Here is a 23,473-nt window from a genome sequence, read left to right as displayed (position 1 = left end):
ATGAAAGCAGTACTAAGAGGAAAACCCATAGCTCTGAGTGCCACCAAAAAGAAACTGGAGAGAGCACACACTAACAGCTTGACAACAAACCTAAAAGCTCTAGAACAAAAGGAAGCAAATTTACCCAAGATGAGTAGATGTCAGGAAATCATCAAACTCAGGGCTGAAATCAACCATGTGGAAACAAAAAGAACTATACAAAGAATCAACCAAACTAGGAGCTGATTCTTTGAGAAAATCAACAAGATAGATAAACCCTTAGCCAGACTAACTATAAGGCACAGGGACAGTATCCTAATTAACAAAATCAGAAATGAAAAGGGAGACATAATAGAATCTGAAGAAATCCAAAACATCATCAGATCCGACTACAAAAGCCTATACTCAACAAAACTGGAAAACCTGGATGAAATGGACAATTTTCTAGACAGATACCATGTACCAAAGTTAAATCAGGATTAGATTAACGATCTAAACAGTCCCATATCCCCTAAAGAAATAGAAGCAGTCATTAATAGTCTCCCTAACCAAAAAAAAAAAAAAAAAAAATCCAGAACCAGATGGGATTAGTGCAGAGTTCTATCAGACCTTCAAAGAAGATATAATCCCAGTTCTCCTCAAACTATTCAACAAAATAGAAACAGAAGGTACGCTACCCAATTCCTTCTATGAAGCCACAATTACTCTGATACCTAAACCACACAAAGACCCAACAAGAAAGAGAACTTCAGAGCGATTTCCCTAATGAATATTGATACAAAAATACTCAATAAAATTCTCACAAACCAAATCCAAGAACACATCAAAACAATCATCCATCATGATCAAGTAGGCTTCATCCCAGGGATGAAGGGATGATTTAATATACAGAAATCCATCAACATAATCCACTATATAAACAAACTCAAAGAAAAAAAAACACATGAAGATCTCATTAGATCTTCACCCATTCATGATAAAAGTCTTGGAAAGATCAGGAATTCAAGGCCCATACCTAAACATGATAAAAGCAAGCAACAACAAACCAGTAGCCAACATCAAAGTAAATGGAGAGAAACTTGAAGCAATCCCACTAAAATCAGGGACTAGACAAGGCTGCCCACTTTCTCCCTACCTATTCAATATAGTACTTGAAGTCCTAGCCAGAGCAATTAGACAGCAAAAGGAGCCCAAGGAGATAACAAATTGGAATGGAAGAAGTCAAAAATATCACTTTTTGAAGATGATATGATAGTATAAAATTTCACCAGAGAACTCCTAAGCCTGATAAGAAGCTTCAGTGAAGTAGCTGGATATAAAATTAACTCAAACAAGTCAATGGCCTTTCTCTACACAAAGGATAAACAGGCTGAGAAATTAGGGAAACAACACCTTTCACAATAGTCACAAATAATATAAAATACCTTGGTGTGACTCTAACTAAAGAAGTAAAAGATCTGTATAATAAGAACTTCATGTCTCTGAAGAAAGAAATTGAGGATCTCAGAAGACAGAAATATCTCCCATGTTCATAGATTAGCAGGATTAATATAGTATAAATGACTATCTTACCAAAAGCAATCTACAGATTCAATGCAATCACATCAAAATTTCAACTCAATTCTTCACTGAGGTAGAAAGGGCAATTTGCAAATTCATCTGGAATAACAAAAAACCTAGGATAGCAGAAACTATTCTCAACAATAAAAGAACCTCTGGTGGAATCACCATCGCTGACCTCATGCTGTGCTACAGAGCAATTGTGATAAAAACTGCATGGTACTGGTACAATGACAGACAGGTAGATCAGTGGAATAGAATTGAAGACCTAGAAATAAACCCACACACCTATGGTCACTTGATCATTGACAAAGTAGCTAAAACCATCCAGTGGAAAAAAGACAGCATTTTCATCAATTGTCAGTTATCATGTAGACGAATGTGAATTTATTGATTCTTACCTCCATGTACAAAGCTCAAGTGTAACTCCACATAAAACCAGAGACACTGACACTTATAGAGGACAAAGTGGGGAAGAGCCTCGAAGATATGGACACAGGGGAAAAATTCCTGAACAGAACACCAATGGCTTGTGCTGTAATATCAAGGATCGACAAATGAGATCTCACAAAATTACAAAACTTCTGTAAGGCAAAGGACACTGTCAATAAGACAAAAGGCCACCAACAAATTGAGAAAAGATCTTTACCAATCCTAAATCAGATAGGGGACTAATATCCAATATATATAAAGAACTCAAGAAGTTGGTTTCCTTAAAACCAAATAACCCTATTAAAAATGGTGTATAGAGCTAAACAAAGAATTCTCAACTGAGGAATACCAAATGGCTGAGAAGCACCTGAAAAAATGTTCAACATCCTTAGTCATCGGGGAAATGCAAATCAAAATAATCCTCAGATTCCACCTCACACCAGTCAGAATGGCTAAGATCAAAAACTCAGGTGACAGCAGATGCTGGTGAGGATGTGGAGAAAGAGGAATACTCCTCCATTGCTGGTGGGATTGCAAGCTGGTACAAACACTCTGGAAGTCAGTTTGGTGGTTCCTCTGAAAACTGAACATAGTACTACCGGAAGATCCAGCAATACCACTCCTGGGCATATACCCAGAAGATGTTCCAACTTGCAATAAGGACACATGCTCCTCTATGTTCATAGAAGCCTTATTTATAGTAGCCAGAAGCTGTAAAGAACCCAGATGTCCCTCAATAGAGGAATGGATACAGCAAATGTGGTACATTTACACGATGGAGTACTACTCAGCTATGAAAAACGACGACTTCATGAAATTCTTAGGCAAATGAATGAATCTGGAGAATATCATCCTGAGTGAGGTAACCCAATCACAAAGGAACCCACATGGTATGCACTCACTGATAAGTGCCCAGAAGCTCAGAATACCCAAGATACAATTTGCAAAACACATGAAACTCAAGAATAAGGAAGACTAACAAGTGGATATTTTGCACCTTCTTAGAAGGGGGAACAAAATACCCATGGAAAGAGTTACAGAGACAAAGTTCAGGGCTGAGACTGAAGAAAGACCATCCAGAGACCGCCCCACCTGCATATCCATCCCATAAACAGCCACCAAACCCAGGCACTATTGCATTTACCAACAAGATTTTGATGACAGAACCCTGATATAGCTGTCTTCTGTGAGGCTATGCCAGTGCCTGGCAAACACAGAAATGAATGCTCACAGTCATTCATTGGTTGGAGCACAGGGTCCCCAATGAAGGAGCTAGAGAAAGTACCCAAGGAGCTGAAGGGGTCTGCAACCCTATAGGTGGAACAACAATATGAACTACCACCAGAGTTCATGTCTCTAGCTGCATATGTAGCAGAGGATGGCCTAGTAGGCCATCAATGGGAGGAGAGGCCCTTGGTCTTGTGAAGAGTCTATGCTCCAGTACAGGGGAATGCCAGGGCCAAGAAGTGAGAGTGGGTGGGCTGGGGAAAGGGGGGTGGGAATGGGAGAGTATAGGGAATTTTCAGAGAGGAAACTAGGAAAGGGCATAGCATTTGAAATGTAAATGACGAAAACATCGAATAAAAAATATAGATTAACACTCACTACACACACACACACACACAAACATTCACACATTCTTTTCAGTAATTGGAAATAATTCCATAGCTCATGTTTGTATGCATGTGTGTGTGCATGTATTTAATGCTGAGAAATTGACATAATTTACCAAGCATAGCAATTCCTGTTGTTAGTATTCCAATTATGCTTATTCTTATCTCTTGTATTCTAAATACACTTGGCAAAAAGAAGTCTCTGTTTCCAGTTGAATCCTAATTATAACCGTCAGAGATCTGGTCCATGTAAATTGAAGGGGAGACAAGAAAAGTACCTGTTTGCTTCTTTCTTATACTTTGTTCATTTGATTTGATTTAGTTTTGCTTTTTTGTTTTGTTTTGTTTCGAGGAAAACCAAAACACTGTTGCTCAGGACATCTTCAAACACTTATCCTCCTGTCTTGACCTTCTTAATGCTGGGATTACTGAAGTGTGCAGCCCAAGTGCTAATTTTTAACATTTTGCCTCTGAAGGCCATAATGAGTTTGTGCTATCCAGGAATAGAATAAAGATGTTTTGAGTGGTTATTTGAGACATCTTTGACCCCTAGAGACACTATAATATTTTTTTAAAACTTTAGTATCATGTGTACGTTTTGCCTACATACATGTCTATGTGTTGTGTGTATTTCTGGTGCCTGTGAAAACCAGAAAAGGGCATGAGTGTTTGTGAGCTGCCATGTGGGTGCTGGGGCTCAGACCTGGATCCTCTGGAAGGGCAACCAGCACTCTTAGCCATCTCTCTCGCTTCATATTTTAAGGGTTTGTTTTATTCATAGCTCATTTGTAGCCATTTAAGTGATAATTTGGTCACACTAAGCATCCCTCAATCCTAAACACCACTTCATCCATTGCTGTTCACTTCTTTGGACCCCATTCCCACTTACTCCATTGGACTGTCTGCCCACCACAATGCCATGCCTTAGAAAGGCTCACAACAGGGAAGTCGGGCTATCAATCAAGGTTTCTGTGTTTCTAAAGAGTAGGCAGTGAAACAGGCTCACAAGTTTGGAACTGGCTACTCACAATTTTCTGTGCTAATTTACTCTCTGCAAAATGTTTGCTTCCATCATGGAGATGGTCTTCTTAATTCAAGAAAGTGTTTCAAGAAAAACAAAACACTCAAAGTGAAATAGGAAAAAAAAACAAAATGTGCATACCTTTTGACCTCTAGAGCTGATGAATGCAGCAAAGGCCACAGCTGTTGAGCAGAGGATAAAATGATGGTTGCTAATTAGCACAAAGCATAATGTGGCTGTCTGCGCTTGTAAGCAAAGACTTTGAATAGGCCTTTCTCGAATTTGTTTAGAAGGCTTCTTTGGAAATTCTTTGCAGTGTGTAATTTTCTAAATAAGTACAGAATAGACATTTTATAATAGCGTAAATGCCAGGCAGTCGTTTAAAGATACCCTGCTATTAATTGCACTTAAATTCTTCCCTCCCATCCTTGTGAGAGAGATAAATACTGAATGGAACCATGGTGGCCAAGGTAAGAGTAGACAGTGCCACAGGCCTGAGTTTGCTGGGCCACTTTCTTGACTGAAGCCCCTCAGGGAGTGTTGTTGTTATGTCAGGAGATAGTCCCACATCATCTCACTTTTTTTGTTTTAACTGTTTTTGTACTTGACATGGTAGAAACAATATTGGGAGAAAGTTGCTAAGAAATAGGATATGCAAGTGAGTGAAGTTTAAGCAAAGAATGTAAATGAAGCTGTTTATTTGAGATTTGGAAGGAGCAAGTACACAGAAGACACAGAAGCCAAGGAGAGAGCTAGTGGTTGTGTTCTAATCTATCTGCATGGGAATCCGAGTCGAGATCTCCATTGCTTAGCTTATGGCTTCTGTCTGGAGTCAGCATCTGTTCTCCCTCTGGGGTCTTAAGAAGCATGCAGAAGCAAGCCCTGGGTCCTGAACTTCACTGTCACAGAGGTTTCTGGTCTTCACCTTCTTGGCCTCTTAGAAGATTTGACACACCTCATCTGTCTTTGTAGACTGTAAACTCTGACGAGCAGGTGCTCTTGGAGATAGGTTCCTTGATACACTTTGGTTGTTCAAACAATCTTCTCTAGAACAGTGATAATGGCTGGACTGATTGAAGAGTCATGGGTCATTGAGAATTCAGACAAGGCTTTCTTATGTTTTATTTTGGCTGCCCAGCCTTCCCCACATTTACTCTGTTTACTTATCTCTAACTTTAGAAACCTCCTGAAAGTTCACAACTTAAGGAATCATCTCTGCTAGCAATATTACACCACATAAGATCAAAAGCTTGAATTTTTAAAATTCATTTACTTATTTATTGTGTGTGTTTGGCCTGTACCATGTGTGTGCCTGGTGTCAACAGAGGTCAGAAGGCATTTCATTCTCGGGACCTGGAATTGCAGATGGTTGTGAGCCACAATATGGGTACTGGGCAGCAACCTTGCATAATCTGCAGAAGCAGAAAGTGCTCTGACCCATGTCTCTCCAGCCCCTTAATTGCTCTTTTTGATCATCCCGTCTAATGGAAATTAGGTTATATTTTTCTTTAAATGTATTAAAAGAGAACAAGTTGGGAGTAGTTCATGTTTAAGATAAACCCATCATAGGCATAGTATAAATTTCATCTTATACTAATTGGTACTTCCTAAAAAAATTTATGCTTTGCAATTTAACATAACATAAGACATCTTTGTAAGAGTAAATAAAGAAGTCTATACTTGAACATCTATATAAGCATACTAATCATGGTTAGACATTTTTAATCTTCAGGGAATTCCCTTTGGCCATTGAATAGCATTGTGCAACTGGCATGCTTTAGTAAATTAAAATAAACATCATGTTGTATTCATTAAAATTATTATTTTAAATATGAACTCATTAAGTCATCTACAGGGAAGAAAGCTAGAGCTGGTTCTATGATGATCTACCTTGTGAACAAAAGTGTCTATAACATATTATCTTCTACTTGTGATAATTGCTGATAGCGAAGCCTAGTGCCTGCAGAAGGCTGTGGGGACATGAGAGGGCTCCTGTTATAAGCCTTAAGCTCATCTCTGGTGGGCCTCCACAGGAGCTCCTGTAGAGCTAGGGCAGCATTCATTAGAGATAAAAGTCCTGTGGCCACACAGCTATCCAAGACCACTGTGACCTGCTAGATTAACTTTCCGTGTACACATCTGTCAGTGACTGACCCTAGACAGACTGTGTCACTAAGGTGAGGGTAAAGGGATGGAGTAAGCTGAAGGTGGACAGTTCGGGCAGTGTTAGGAGATATTTTGAGAATCCTTTTTTGTCTCTAGCCCAAGTGTTATATTAAAGGAACACAGGGTGGTAGTGACACCAGGTGGCTTGGATCTTCAGCAACAATCCAGGTGACTGCATTACTCACCTCAGAATGGGGAGTAGTCATCTCTAGAAGAAGTCAATAATGAAAAGTATAAACTAATGAAAACTCTGTAAGGAAATAGTATTGAGGAATATGGATGTAATGAGGAGATCTAAGGGACTCTGTGAAGTGCCGTGAGTTAGGGCATCCAAGGCAGAGGTACACAGAGAATCAGTCTTGAAAAAACAAACAAACAAAAAAATCATCTTGCACAGTAAGGCTATCATGTTCCTGAAATAGCTTTCGGGCTAATAAAAAAATCCTTAGCTAACCCTTAATATTCATTATCACAAGGAATTTTCCATGCTTTCTTTTTTTTTTTTCTTTCATTTTCTTTTTTTCTTCTCCAGAATGGAAGTGGCTATGTCCTTCCTCACAGTGTCCCTAAGTAGCTATGGAACCTTTAGAATCTATGAAACCACAAGTATTTTAACTGCTCGAATCTCATTGCATGAAACTGCCTTATAGCTTGAGGAAAAAAAGAGATCAAAAGGAAAGATATAGCTAAATAAATGAAAATTAATGCTAAGCACTATTACTGATGTACTAGACCTCAAGTTCATTCAAGCACAGCAGTATGAAAGTATGTGACTTTTCTAATGAACACCAGCAGTTTTCCCTTGTGAACCTGCTCAGTTACTGGGAGAAGCAAGGTATAGACTCATGGCTTTGTCTAGGGGCAGTAGGGGTACAAGGCTTTTTGGTTTTTTTTAATGTATGTGAGTGCACTTCAGATACACCAGAAGAGGGCATTAGATTCCCATTATAGATGGCTGTGAGCCACCATATGGTTGCTGGGAATTGAACTCAGGACCTCTGCAATAACAGTCTGTGCTCTTTACTGTGGAGTTGTCTTTCCAGCCCCACAGATCATTTTTTTTAAACACTGTGTAAAATATAATTTTTAGTTCTTCAGAATTCCACACAGACATCTAAGTAGCCTAAAATGGCCATGAACAGAGCACTTTAAATTTCCTTGGCTTTGCTTTGCTTTAAAGAATGTGGGCTTTGTGGGGAGATGATTGGGCTTGAACACCTACTCCACTGTGTACATCCTGAGACAATTTTAGTTGTGGTACGTGTTGTTCCTATAAAGTTAGTTGGCCTTGCTCTTGAGCCCAGGTTGACTTCAACACATTCTCATTCTGCCTAAGCTTTCCGAGTGTTGGGGTTACCCATGTGAACCACCATGCCCGGTTTCTGGGAAAGCTTTTGGAGCCCATTTCTTGACTTGGGAAGAAGAGCTGTGAACAACTTAGTGGCATGCCACAATCTATGCACAGTACGCAGTACACTACCTGTCAGTGGACAGGCATTCCCAAACTCTTGCTTTTATAGTTTTATAATTAGCCATGCACATACAAGGCAAAGAGCCACCTGTAAGAAAAGAACAGAGGATTTTAACACTTGTAATTGGTTCTTGTCCCCATAAGTATTGGAAGAATACTGAATAGGCTGAAGACACTATGGTAATTAAGACATAGCTTTTATGTTCTTAAAGCACTTCTACTTCATGGCCTGGAGAGTGAGGTGCTACTGTCTTGTGACATTGTGTTTATTGATTTGGTGATCTGTTCGGGTTTACTCCACAAGGTAATCCGTAGTAAGCCTTTAGTTCTATTTGCCATAAAGAGGGCAATAAAGCACAGACAAGTTAATAGTCGACGTTAAAGGATGTAACATATGCCCACATGGCATATTGGCACAAGGTCATAAGAAGTTAAACTGGGCTCAATTATGCACTTCTACCTCAGGTATCTCACAGAAGAAAAGCAAGTTAGAAAAGGATTCAGGAATAGTACACCAGAGCCATGAGACTGGCCTGAGAATGCAGTCCTTAGAGCCGTAACATAGTTCCACAACAATGGAATGACCACTCTGATTCTACACCAACCTGGTATCCTAGTAATGACCCTGAATCAAAACATGGGTGTAAATGCAATGCTACAACACTCAGCTCTCCCTGCAGAAGCATAAATAAGCAGGGCTGTGAGATAGCCCCAAGTCTATGCAAGCTATTTTTTTGTCACCTTATCTTCAACTCTGATAAACCTGGGAAGCCCATCCGTCTGAGGCTGGGAAAAAGGTCGCTTGAACTCAGTCTCAGAGCTTCTCCTGATTTTCAATCTAGAAGGCTGACCCAGCTTTTCTGCCCTCAAGGTCTAGATCATCTCTTGGGTCCCACTGTGTCCCAGATTTTGGTACTGGTCTATAACCATGTTTTCTGCTGCTCTGCATCCCATGAGCCCTCTATAAGACCAGGGTGTCTTAGCTTCTGTTTGATCTTATACTCAGGAGAGAGGAAGCAAGAAGGGAAAGTAGCCACTGGTCTCAGGATATGCATGCCACACAATCAACCTCCTTAATTTATTTATCTCCAGAATATGCATATATAGAGAGAGAACAGATACTTATCTGTGAATTTTCAGAAGCACCAAAAAGTGAAAGATGACTAAATGAATGTTATCTTTAGTGGCTGAGTGAACTCAAGGAGGAAAAATGGTTGGATAAAAAGGTCAGTGCTTTCGAAATTCCCTGCAGCTATGAATAGTTGCTAAGGCTGGAATGTATATTCGCTAGTTATTTTTCCATCTCAAACATTATACCACTGGGAAATACATTGTTATTGCTTAATTGAAATGGATGTTCAGGGTAGGGAGGATGTTTCTATCGTTTTGCTTTTTCCCACCCAAACCAATGAATTGGGCATTGTGTATGCGTCCTGTTTTCAGATTGTTGCCTGTTGTAAGGTTGAAACACATATTTCATTCATATATCTTAGCTTTTCTCCCCTCAGTGCTTTCAAAAAGAATAGCTTTTCTTTTCTAGTTTGGAAGTGGGTGGATGTGGCTGAGAGCTATCACATTCATTGAGAATACTAACAAGCGGCTTTGTTATGATGAACCAATGGGAAGAAGTAGTTATTCCAACAGTGTTTGGAGGGTGTCTTTGTAATTAAGGGAGAAAGGCACTGTCATTTATTTCTTTTCTTACTGTTTTTCTTCCCATCCCTTTTTAGACAAAACCTGTTGCATTTGCAGTTCGGACCAATGTCAGATACAGCGCAGCCCAGGAGGATGACGTTCCGGTGCCTGGCATGGCCATCTCCTTCGAGGCAAAAGATTTTCTGCATGTTAAAGAAGTAAGGAGAATTTGTTTCCTTCCATGTGATTTTTCACCTTCAGCTCTCACTTCCTTCTTAGTGTTGTGAAATAGACTTAGTTCTAACTGCTGTTGTATAACCCGCAGCTAAATCGGTGTCTTAGAACCTTTTCTGATATAAATAAACTTCAATGTAGAAAGGAGTCAGAGGCTCCTAGCAGGATGGCCAGGGCCCCTTTGGGCTTTGTGCCCCAGAAATTAGGAACTATTTTGCTGAGTGATCCAATTTTATGTGTGCCCTGCCTTTTATCTCTTAATGATTTATCTTGATTGACTACTGGTAATGTTTTTCCTGATGACTGAAGTCAGAGTCATATAAGGAAGAGGCTTTTTAGGTTTTTTTTTCTTCTTTTTTTTAATGAGACAAGATTTCACTCTGTGGCCCAGGCTGACCTAGAATCTTTTATGTGGCCCTGGCTCTAAAACTCAGTATATAGCCCAACCTGGCCTCAAATTTGCAACAACTCCCTACTACCCACCATCCTTCCCTCCACCTCATTCACCTGGGTGCTGGGAGTCCAGTTGTGAACTTCCATGCCTGCCTCCCTGGAAGAGTTCAGTTGCTTCTTCCCACCAGAGAAGCTTCACTTCTGCAGCAGAATGGAATGGTGGGAAATAGAGCAAGTGAGACAGGAAGGAAGCTGATGCCAAGAAAATGTCTGTTACCCTAAACAGACAAGGACAGCCTTTAAATTAGAAAAGTTCACGTTTAATTACTTTTTTTTTTTTTTTTGGTGTCCACATATCACATGTGTGCTCTGTGGGACATGATAATTTTTCCTAGAGTTCACTTTTTTTTTTGGACCTGAGGGAATTTAGAGTTGGAGGTGTTCACACAGGGAGAGTATGAAAATTAACTGGGCCATGCTCTAACTAATGCAAGTGAAGGAGGCTAGAGAGCTCACAACTGCAACAAGTCTTAGACAAAGATGTAAAAAAAAAAAAATGGATGCAAAAAAAAAAAAAAAGGAAATCAAAGTGTTCAGAATTGATGGTGAGCATCCACAGGAACAGGTGAACATACAACAGGAAGTTAAACTAATATAGAGACTTTTCTTGATGCTAATACTTTGAGCAGAATCATTTTGTACTACAGAAAGAAAAATCATGAGCATTTTATAAAATACTTGATAATAGATTTAATTGAGGAAAATAAAATTAGATCCTGAAGATTCAAGATAAATATTTACCTGCAAGATAAGCTATCAGCATAAACATGAGAAAAACCACATGTGAATGCTGTACTGTATGCTTATAAAACTGCAGAGGTACATTTTGCTGATACAGAATATTTCAAGTATATTTCAGTATTCTTCTTCAATATTAATACTTTGAATTAAACCACTTTCATAAGCAAAAGAACTCTGTAAGACTTCCTAGCTCCTGATTGTCTCTTGCTAGAGATATTAATCTTTGAATGTTGACCAATTATTACATATCTCAGCTTAGACCTAAATGCAGCACTGGAAAGGGAAAACCAAGGAGATGCAGTCTTTATTGGACTGCTGGCTAGCCACACCAAGCTGGGCACACACTTTTCTGAGCTGAACACAAAAACCCAAAGGCTTCTTGAATTTTGGTATTAGATGTATGCTTCTAACTGCCATGTTTTTCTCCCGTGAAAACAGTTGATGTAGAAGAAGTCAATTCAGATGTTTAAACCTCTTGAACTGATTCTAATACTTTGGATTTTGTGTGTAGAAATTTAATAATGACTGGTGGATAGGACGGCTGGTTAAAGAAGGCTGTGAAATCGGATTTATTCCAAGCCCAGTCAAACTAGAGAACATGAGGCTACAGCACGAACAGAGAGCCAAGCAAGGGAAATTCTATTCCAGGTATGAACAACAACAACAAAAAAAAATCACTGTTTATATAAAAATGCAGACATTGTCCTCGCTTCTGTCCTGTTGCTTGCTGAGTACTGTGATCCTTAGTGTATATTGAGCAGATGCTGATGCTGTTCATAGAGAGCATCACGGGTTCTTTTAAAAAACACTTCATTCCAGCTTCTGATTCTAATTGAGAATCAATTGATTATGATCATTAATAAAAATAGCTATGGTTACAAAGCACTAAGTTTTGCCTTCAGCACAGAGGAGACTCTGAAATCCGAATCATTTGCTGAACATAGGCAAGCAGCAACCACAGTGACTAATCCCAGTGTCTGTCTGTAGCTGCCCAATGTGGCTGGCAGATGCTTGAGGGATATCAGCCTCAGGCATCACTGACAAATAGCAGCTCCTGTGGTCTCTTGGTTTCATTTTCACTTGAGAGATCCAATTTTCAATTCTACCAACTGTTTAGCACAGAAAAAGACACCATGTATGAAGCAAAATTGCCTTCATGAATAGCAGTTAGCTGAAGTTGTGCAATAGGCTAGGTCTATTACTCTGATGAGGCCTTCTTAGGAGGCTTACTCTTGGCTTCCCTTCAGCAAGACATTCATTAAGAGGGCTTCTCACCCAGGAGGTGAACTTCATACTGAAGCCTGTATAGCCAAGGTGAAGAATGCAGTATGCTTCTCACATGGATGGAAGGAGAAAGGAGGGGAAGGCTTTATCTTCCTGTGGGTGGCTGAGTTTCAGTCTTACTCCATTACAACTTGCTTGTTTGTATAATGTCAACTCCATTGTTAGTGCTAAAATTTTAATGTTAGGAAGTATTTTTCACCTACTGTCACGAAATGAGTGAAACTGGCTGTTGCCTCATTAAAACCAGAACTTGATCACTGTCACACTCCTACTGTCTTGCAATTTATTGTACAGAGCTGGGTTACTCCCTCTTCAAACTGTATAATGTTTCTTTGACTTTCATGATTTTATTTCATTGCATCTGTCTACCAAACTTTTATCTAGGTATGCCTAAGGACATCCACTCTCTTCCACAAGTATTTACATTTGCCTTTCGAAACATTTATATATTTTGTAAGGACATAATCAAAGTCAGTGTGTATGTCTGTGTATATACATACAGACACACACACACACACACATATATATACATATATATGTGTGTGTATATATATATAACATACATACTTCAGAAGGCTGAATTTTATGTAAATATGCAGATATATATTTATTTGTATTATATATACATATATATACACATATGTATGTGTATTTATATACACATATGTGTGTGTATATATATATATGTAATATATATATATACACATACACAAAAATTTCAAAGACTGACAAAAATCAGGGGCTAGAGGGATGCCTCTACAGTTAAGTAATGTCATGGTGCTCTTCCAGAGAACCCAGGTTCAGTTCCCAATACCCACATGGAGTCTAACACTTGTCTGTAACCTTAGTTCCAGGAATCAGATGCCCTCTTCAGGCCTCCATGGACATTGCACACAGGTGGTACATTTACATATATGTAGGCAAAACACTCATGTATAAGAATAAAAATGTTTAAAAAGACTAACAAACATCAAAGGCATTAATACCAGAGCACAGTTCAAGAACTTGTCATGTGAATGTCACATCATCCTCTGAATGTTTTATGTATTAGCGGCATCTGTCACAATTTTGCACAACATAGTATACTGCCTATTAAAACTCATAAATCAGAAGAGCAAACCTGTGCTTGATCTAAAGTTAGGCTTTGGAGTTTAGGAGGCATACAAACAAAAGATGAAAGCTGCAGGAAGGAGGTGCTTGGTCTTAGCAACAAGCATCCTCTCGCATTTCCCAAAAGTGATTCCATAAACTCCACTTTTTACTAGCTATATACACTCCTTTATGTCCTTTTTGGGTGAGCAGGATTTAAACTTTAGGGAGACGCAGAGCTCACCTGCTGGTTGTTTAGTAAAGTGATTGTCCTTTGCTTTGTGTATTAAAATGCTAGAAGAGTAGGAAAAAAATTCAACCAGCAAGGGCAGAACTTTTAACTGCATATCAGTATTTACCTAGGGCAGCAGTGCCTCTTGAGGCACACACATGGTACATGGTTTTTCCTAGTAGACCCTGGATCATCCATGATAAGATGCACAGGTCAGTGCAGTTATATTGTTTGAATTCCATGACATTCATAATCAGATAGCGTATTTCTGGGTTCTATGTGTTAAGGGATGGCACGCATTCCTCTATCCTGGTGAACCATCCATTCTATCAACTCCAACATTTCTCAAACACGCAAGCAAATGCTCCATCACACTTGAGTCTGGTAACTGAGAAGGATTTTTAAACTTTGATTTTTTAATTTTTTTACATTTAAAACTAGCATACAATATATTAGATGTCATTATGACACTTCCTTATAAAGCATGTTTTACTGGATTCTCCTTTGCCCTGTTCAGAAGTGTTGAATAATCTTCACAACTTAACCAAGTGGAGTCCTTCTTGTTAAGCTTGTTTTGAAAATGTTCACTATTGTCTTCTGGTTAATTCATATTGTAATCCTTGTTTAAGTTTACTCTTGTGTCTTAAAGATTGGTGAATCGGGAGACTGCTTTGTCCCAATTGCTTATCTTTTGCAGGTTACCATGAAAGCTGTACTTTTAATCTTAAGCTACTAAAAATAATCAAGCTAATCCAAAGGAACTTGATCTAAGTGAGGACACATGAATTTTAGGTGTTAGCATTGAGGCCATACTCTTTACCTCCACATCCTATAAATGTAAAGGCAAAGCATGTGTTCCCTGTCTGCCTATCTAAGATCTGGACATGGAACTTGAGAGCCAGAGAAATTATCCTAGCTCTTTCCCATATCCTCAGGAACATAAAGGAAAAAAAAAAAACCAAAAAACAAATTCAAGACCAAAACTATCATAAAACTGTTTCAAGTACCACAGAAGTCTCCACTGGTGAATGACTGCTTCCTTTAAACAAATACGCATTTTTTGAGAGTTCAATAAAAACATAATTTATTCATTATAACATTTATCCAGAAGTACAATGTTTTTGTATCTGAAACAACTGTTGCCTTTAAATCTGAATGTTTGGTTTCCTTCAGTAAATCAGGAGGGAATTCATCATCCAGTTTGGGTGACATAGTACCCAGTTCCAGAAAATCGACACCGCCATCATCTGGTGAGTAGGTCATCAGTGCTGACCATGCATGTGCCCTTCATGCTTCCCCAGACTTCTTTAGTTGCATGAGTTTACAAACCTACAAATGTGGAAATTCATCAGATATAAAGAGGCTTCCATGAAATTAGGGGATATATGGACCATATTTCCTGGTATTGAATATCAAGCAAGAAAGTCGCCTGTGTTTGCACTAAGTTTTTATAGAAGAAACAGTGGTAATTTAATTGGTTACCCTAGTCCCTCTTGTGACATGTTGTCAAGGGCAGCAAAGCTTTATGTGAATTTCAACTTCAGGGTATTTTATGGTAATTTGTCTAATAAAAATCTGGCAGCTTTACATCATGTGCAAACTTGAAGTTCTATATGCACTTACTGGAAGTTGACACCTTTTATCAAGTAAACAAAAGTACATATACTTTTAAGTGAGCAAAATCTGGACACGAAAATTATGTCAATTTTGGATCTATATTGGTTGAAAAAACTATACACATATAACTCACAGCAATTTAAAGCCACTGAAAAAACGTAAGCAAGCTAGTCTGCTCAGAGTAGGCACAGTGTTGATGAGGTGCATACGTCTACTGTGATGGAGGAAAGACTTGCAGAGTTGATGAGGTGCATATGTCTACCATGATGGAGGAGCACTTGGCAATCCCTGTATGTACAAGGGAAGGAACATGTGAAGGGCAGGGATTCCTCTTTAGCCCTTACAGATATCCTAACTGCCTAAAAGGCCATCTCAGAATGGTCTGGAAGACTGTGCTGGGGGTGGGGGGCTAGCATGAAAGAAGGTTACATCAGATTGTGATAAAACCCCTTATCTGCTGGAGATATGACAAGCTCTTCTATCCTCTAATGGTAAGGCAACCTTGATTTGTGTTAATGAAATGCTGAAAACTTCCTGTACACTGGGGAATAATTAAGTGCACATTTAACATGATGACATTAAGATGAGATTAAAACTTCACTGGAGTATTTAAAAGATACAGGACTTGGGAACAACTTCCCTAAATGCTAAGACTAGAAAGCACCGAGATTGATTGGCCAGGAATAAAAAAACAACAAATGTAATATACAACATCAGAATATCTTCGCTCTGATGAGTTTCTTATCAGCAGCTCAATGGATCTAAAAAGAATCTTCAGGAAATCCTAGGGACAATTTTCCAAGTCTCCTACCAAGAATAACTAACTGTGCCATAGCAAGCATGGACTGGCCTGCAAGTATAGTTTTCATGTTTTGCTTACCAGAGGTTCTAACTTTACTGCTCAACTCACTGCTAGACCATGGAGTAATTTCCAGTCCCTATATATGTAATGCGCATGCACAACACATACCTCAAACTACACCTGTGCGTAGACCTCAGCCCTGAACTTGGCTTGACTTGACCCAAGCTCTAAGAGTAACCTAAAATACGGTTCTCTAAATAGTAAGGTATGAGGCAGGAAAACGATAGTGAAAAACAAACTACAAAATAAATTAAAAATGCCATGGAAGTCCTTTCCCCTGAGTAATGCTGGTGCTTGCCTAGGTAAGGGAGCTCACGTGTGCTTAGTGTGGGTAGCGTCTCTTACCAGAAGCATCATCTGAGGTAGGTGAATGAACAGAAAACTGAAAGAGTTGAAAACCTTGTAGCTTAAATGTGTTCTGAACACTGCATTTAGAATTGCTTCTGAACAAACACAGACTCTTCTAGACCTAAAGCAAAAAGTCACCAGGCACTGAGCTGGAAGGAGACTTTGAGCCTGAGCTGTTGAGATGTAGGTGAATTTCCATCTGGAATTTAGGCTCTGTGTGGGTGACTGAACATCTCACCCTTGTCTGGGCTAGACCTGTTTGCATTCCCATTCTTTATAAATTTGCAGGTTAAATTCCTTTCATTAAGAATTTCCTTTTAAGACAAATCTATCTGATGACCACAGCTGATGAGAATCAGCAGATAAATCCTAAAATCCAATTCAGAAATGTCACCATCCTGGAGGCCTGTGAACTCTGGCATTTGTTGGAATTTCTAGCCTCAGTTCCAATAAAGTTCTTGGAGGGTGGCTTGTCTCCAGATGTGGCTCTTCATAAACCCAGTGAAAGGTTGGAAGGATAAAGTATATGGGAATATGCCACCAGAAGGGAAAGAGACTTGATATTATTGGTTAAGAGCTATTATTTTATAATAGTAACCTAGATTCCCACCTTCATGTCCGGAAGTTTTTAACAGTGTGCTTCCTTGTTAAAGGGCACCATAAAGAAATTTTTCGCTGTGAGCAAAGCTGTAGTGTAGTGTAAATGTCTAGATTGGTTCCAAACACCCGAAATTTTATGACTGTGGCATTTCTCTGCAGACCAAGATCTGAACCTTTAACTAATTAGTATGCATAAACTAGACCAAAAGAAAGTCCCTTACCCATAAAATAGCAGAGCTGCAAGACTGTGCTGGCTAGCCAGAGGTTCGCCCCTTCACAAACTTCTGAACTAATCAAACAAACAAACAAACAAACAAAAACAATTAAACAGGAGATCCACCACTCTCTGGTCTAAAACTGCACAATAATATGCTGTGTACCAGATGATCTTGGGTGCTTTGAAAAGGCCAGGAGAGGTAATTCAATTTAGGTTGTGTTTCAGGGTAGCTGATCCTAAGCACCAAACTGTTACTCTAACTAGTTATTCTTTAAATCAGTGCATTATGCAATCTGTTCAGGAGTTAATATGTCATGTGCAAGGCCATATAAGGTGGACACATTTCCTTTTCTAATGCTTGACCTACTCTCAACCATGAAGTAATTATCTAGTAAGCTCAGTTCTGATACTGTTCTAAACCCTGATTCTGAGCACATGACCAATGGGGAAGTAAAAGGAATGGAAAGAATACATCTAGATGGTGAAAGCATCTCACCTACAAGGTGGTGTGATGCAGTCATGGGCCCAATTCTAAGGCAGGAGCCATGGGTCCACAGTTTGGCACTGCTGGACTTATGCTAAGAATAAGCCCCTTGCATTCTGTGGGTTCAGCCTCTGAGTCTTAAAAACACAGGTTGATTTGAGTTGATCTTAGAAACTCCCTACCTGATTCTGTAGTTGATTAAAATTCCACAGCAATTTCATGTAGAAAGTTTTCATAACCTTGAAAATGAAATTATGCATCTTTTTTTTTCACTTACTGGTTTTAGAGCTATATTTTCAGGGAAATGAGTTTCAGAAGTGAAAACACTCCAAGCACCCAACCTGGACCATTTACTCCTGAGGAAACAAGAGGCCTGTTCTTTGGGGCTCTTGGACTCTGCCTCAGAGGCTAGGGAACCACCCAAATCCTAACTGACTTTGATAGAATGATTTTGTTAATCTGGTATTTCCCATCAGTCATCAATCAGGCTATCTGAGGACACACATTCTACCTTGAAGTCACTTCAATCCTGTGTGTCCCAGAACACCCTAACAATCATTTATGATTTCTTTGGTGTATCGTGGATCAAGGGCTTTCTATTCTTTTTTCCTTAAATGTTATAATTTTAATGAAACTTTTTAACTGGTCCCTGTTCTCCTTACATAAAATCAGAAAAAATGAGAAGACCGAAGCCTATCATATTAAATGTTTCCAAAGTACTTGTCTTTTACCTAAGAGCTGGGGTATGACCTTGTACTGAGGCCAAGTGCTTTGTAAATTACATTTATAATCTAATATGGAGAATACAATGTTTGAAGCAAGTGCAAAGTATTCCTCTACAAGCTCTCAGGAGATCTTGCACCGACTTGTGCAAGCAGCTATCACAAGGGTATCTTTCAGTCTTGTTAGAGTTGACTGCATTGCATCCTTCACATGTCTTACATATTTTACTCTGTGTAATAGACTGCACATTCATGATGAATCTTCTGCATTGGTTATTCTATTTGCTTTTGTTTTATTTTCTTTATAACCTGCTTTTCCTCTCCTATCCACCTGATGACTTTTGAATTGTTTGTCTGTATATAGCTATAGACATAGATGCTACTGGCTTAGATGCAGAAGAGAATGATATTCCAGCAAACCACCGCTCCCCTAAGCCCAGTGCAAACAGTGTAACATCACCCCACTCCAAAGAGAAAAGAATGCCCTTCTTTAAGAAGGTAACCCCAACTTCCCAGCTCCTGTTGTTCACTTGCTCCGCCGCACTGCGTCACACTTCTGGTCCTGTTATGTCTGCGTCCTTTGACAAGTCAATAACATGCATGCTCTGTTATTCTTTGTTTCTTTTCCATGCTGCTGTAGCAAAGCAGAAGCAGAAGTCGGTAAGTTGACATTGACATGCCTGTGTTTCTCCTGCCAACGGCATCATTAGCATCAATCCACTTGATTTTATTAAGTGCAGTCTTCCTGGTCCTAGGACAGTCCATCAATAGCTAACTGAATCCATGTATCTCACAGCAACTAAATGCAGTGGGTGACCTGTTGAAATGCCATTACAATAATTATCCTTTTTGATGGAATGATACATGCTACCAAGGGACTTTGTTTAAATACTCAAGGATGTTCAGGCCTGACTGTCTGACCAGCACACCTCAGTTGTACATGTGTACATATTTTTATTGTCTGCCTTTCTTTTTTCCAGAAACATAAATTATAATCAAGCACATTAAAGCAGTTACTGGATACTTCTTTATGCTATCCAGGTACATTGCTTATGCTTTAAAAAAAAAAGAGGTCATTCAATTTTTAATTCAGTCAGTATTTAAACTTCTAATCCATTAGGTGCAAAATCTGCAGATGAACAAGACCAGTGGAAAACTGCAGACTTGTTTGGCGGTTTACTGTGAGTTTTTCCTGTCATCATGTATAAACACCCTCCCAGTGTTCTTGCCTTATCCATCAGTCAGATGGCAGCTTCACATCTATCAGACAATGGGGCTGCTGGCCACATGAAGAGCCTTTGCCATTGGTCAGTCAGGATGCCACATACCACTGCTGTAGCCTGAGCAGAAACTCCAGGGAAATCCCAAGTTTTCTCTCAGTGTGTTTCATTGTTTAATAACAGTATATTTTAAATATTGCCCTCCATTTCCATTTTTTTCTCCTCCTTTGACCCAGTACCTTTTATCTTCCACATCCACTATGCTTTAGACTCACAATCCCTAATGTTACCATGCATTGCACAAGAATGGATATTTTTAAACTTATATATAAAGTAATATTTATCCTGCCCTAGATTTTCAGCAAATTACCTTCACACACACACACACACACACACACAGAGAGAGAGAGAGAGAGAGAGAGAGAGAGAGAGAGAGAGAGAGAGAGCGCTGTATTGCTCTGTAAAGTTTAACTACATTGCCTTACTTGGAAGAATAAGCTTTTTTATTTCTTTTTAAATAATCATTAAAGAGAGAACCCCAGGCACAATTTTAAACACCTGAACTTTTGTGTTGATACAGAAACCCCTAGCATGATGATCTTCCACAAGAGTGGGCCACCTCTCTGGTCCAGCCTTGTCTTCACAACTGAAGCTTGCAGCTAGGTAACCTCAGGTGCCCACATTGCAGATGTTTCTTAGAAAGCCAACAGTGCTCAGCCACTCCGGACTTCACCAAGTAACAGCATCAAGCTGATCATGTTCATCAGAGAGTATTTTGCAGTTTACTATCCTGCAAATTGGAAAACATTAAACAGGTTTATCCTAATGTTTCCACTAAAATGGTTTAGATAAAAAGGACAGATAAAAATGTTGTCATTAATAATACAGCACAAAGTATCAATATTCCATCAAACAAGGTAATTTCCCTTGTTAACCCTGCTGACAGAGAAGCTGTCTGATGGTCAGCATGGGTTACCCTTTGCTGGTGGCTATCACAGGCTAAAGTAATTAAAGTCCTATCTTTTCTTAATAGTTATTGCAATTTATAATCCTATACTTAATGATAAAAGGGTGAAGGAGTCTTACTGTAGTATCAAAGGATATATATGACTTCTAGGTATTTTCAGTACAAACCCAAGTGATATGAAATGTAATCACTTAACAAATATGCATATGATGCCTGCGGCACAGTTGCTCATTCTTCTTGTGTTCCTTACTCTGTGATAACATAGAATGCAGAACTAGAGAGGCGGCTGTGTGTGAGTCCACACCAGCTGTCTTCTGTGTTTTAGGTTGCTCGTAGGGTGCTGCTTGTCTGCTTGTTTGGCTTTTGTGATGTTACTGTACTGTGTTGGTCTTGGTTTTTTATTTCACTCAAATATGCATTTTACCTTTATTATGTCTATTAAAGGGAAGTTTTGAGTGCTAGGGAAAATGTTGAGCAGTAAAAGGTGAATAGCCCTTTCACAGCAATATATTTTTTCTTTTGATTATATGGTCTATAACTACGGGTGTGGTTGACACCATTAAATTTGATGTGTGTCTAGATAGCCTATAAGCAACAGAAATATCAAAATACAACAAGTTTGTGATTGGTGATTTTAAGCAACAGTCAAGTGCTTTTCAGTAACACAATGATATAAATATTATATGTACCTCAGTTAGTCAGATCCTTAAAATATCATAAAAAAGCTTTCCTTTGTTAGATGTGACACTTATGGCACTCCTTAAGGGAGGCTGTCTTACAGAACTCATGCATATGAGAATGATTGGTTTGCTCATCAAGTATCTACAACCCCTTTCCCCTGTCCTAATGCTTATTTAAAAGGGGCATTTCCACATCGCTTTACAACTACCCAGTACAAGAGCTTGTTTACATTTCATCAAGCTAACTGTGTTATCTGAGTTTCAAGTTTTCAATAGAAGAAATCAAGCTCAATGGCGATTGTTTTGGAAACAGCAATAAAATTTAGCTCCTACCCTCGTCTTCTTTAAAGTGTAACAAATTACCTACTGAAAGGCATGAATCAGTTATGGAACAGAAACTCACTAATGTGTGCTTCAGAAACAGATTGGATATGCAAGGTAGTCAAATGATGACAAATTGTTCATCTTCCTTCCAATACACATAAATCTTGATTTGAGAACTTGATAAATGTCAAACAAAACAAAACAAAACAAAACAGAGGCGCCAAATCCCAAGGCATTAATCATGAAGCTGTGACCAATGGTAATGACTGCATGCTTGCAAGCCAATTTCTGCTTCCTCGTAATCTCAGTAGCATTCCAAGCTTTTGGCAGTTAGAAACACATGCTTGGAAACTAGGTGCTTTACGGGTAAGGCCAACATATCACATGCAAAGGAGACAGGAATTTATCTTTCTTTTCATGATTAACCATGATCCTTTCAGCTCTTCAGAAAACCCAAGTGTATCTGCAGAGCAAGTCATCAGTGTATAGTCAAGCCTACGGCACCCAGTCTGCACTGGGCATGTTTCTGTTTGTTCTACCAACTAGTTTCAGTACAAGGAGACCAAAGACTATTCAGTAATTTAAACTGAGGAAAATAAACATGCTGATTTTTCATTGGGTTTAATAAGAGACAATTATGAATGTACTTGTCTGAAAATTCAGTGCCTTGTATATTACAGAGTTCAGTAAAGAGGACCCTATACATAAAGTACTTCAGATCCACTGCCTTTGAGAAATCTAAAAATGTCTCATTTCTCTGCAGACAGAGCACACTCCTCCTTATGATGTGGTACCTTCCATGCGACCAGTGGTGCTGGTGGGCCCGTCTCTGAAGGGGTATGAGGTGAGTTTGGGGTGCCACTCTCTGTAGCACACTTGGCCGGCGACTGTTAACATGCTCTGTGACTATACCCTCCCAATTCAATGGGCTGAGTTTGACCTTGTCTCACAGCAGCAGAGCATGCTTTTCTGGCTGTGGTATTCGTTTCCTAAAGGTTGCCTTGGGTAGTCCTGCTAGCTACAACCCACCACATGCAGGAAATAGTATCAAATGGAGAATACCTGCAAGCCCTTGCATAGGAATTGTTTGCCATTAAAATATCCTACACTCAGAAATTTTACCTTGTCACTTCATTAGGGTTTAAAAACAGGAAGTATGATACATGCTCCACTATGTTCATAGCAGCCTTATTTATAATAGCCAGAAGCTGGAAAGAACCCAGATGCCCCTCAACAGAGGAATGGATACAGAAAATGTGGTACATTTACACAATGGAGTACTACTCAGCTATTAAAAAGAATGAATTTATGAAATTCCTATCCAAATGGATGGACCTGGAGGGCATCATCCTGAGTGAGGTAACCCAATCACAAGGAACTCACACAATATGTATTCACTGATAAGTGGATATTAGCCCAAAACTTAGGATACCCAAGATATAAGATACAATTTGCTAAACACATGAAACTCAAGAAGAATGAAGACTGAAGTGTGGACACTTTGCCCCTCCTTAGAATTGGG

At 39.1% G+C, this 23,473-nt stretch overlaps 1 protein-coding gene across 13 annotated transcripts in view; it reads left to right on the top strand.

Moving 5' to 3' along the window:
• Cacnb2 (calcium voltage-gated channel auxiliary subunit beta 2) overlaps positions 1-23,473 on the top strand; it is a 388,029-nt gene that overhangs the window by 348,654 nt on the left and 15,902 nt on the right. For 9 of the 13 annotated variants that reach the window (XM_021156782.3, XM_021156781.3, XM_085835173.1 and 6 more), the window contains 5 exons: positions 9,973-10,095; positions 11,817-11,953; positions 15,084-15,160; positions 19,125-19,258; positions 22,715-22,795. In XM_021156782.3, coding sequence (XP_021012441.1) covers positions 9,973-10,095; positions 11,817-11,953; positions 15,084-15,160; positions 19,125-19,258; positions 22,715-22,795 — 552 coding nt within the window. Of the gene's footprint in view, positions 1-9,972; positions 10,096-11,816; positions 11,954-15,083; positions 15,161-19,124; positions 19,259-19,400; positions 19,421-19,922; positions 19,942-22,714; positions 22,796-23,473 lie in introns of those variants that run through there. The other 4 variants (XM_021156785.3, XM_029473857.2, XM_021156791.3 and 1 more) reach the window with 2 other exon arrangements.

The sequence above is a fragment of the Mus caroli genome, unplaced genomic scaffold (assembly GCF_978045245.1).
Source record: "Mus caroli unplaced genomic scaffold, Mus_caroli_1 scaffold_2, whole genome shotgun sequence".
Classification (NCBI taxonomy): Eukaryota; Metazoa; Chordata; class Mammalia; order Rodentia; family Muridae; genus Mus; species Mus caroli.
Note: the sequence above shows the minus strand (reverse complement) of the source record. Positions and strands in the feature narration are given on the sequence as shown.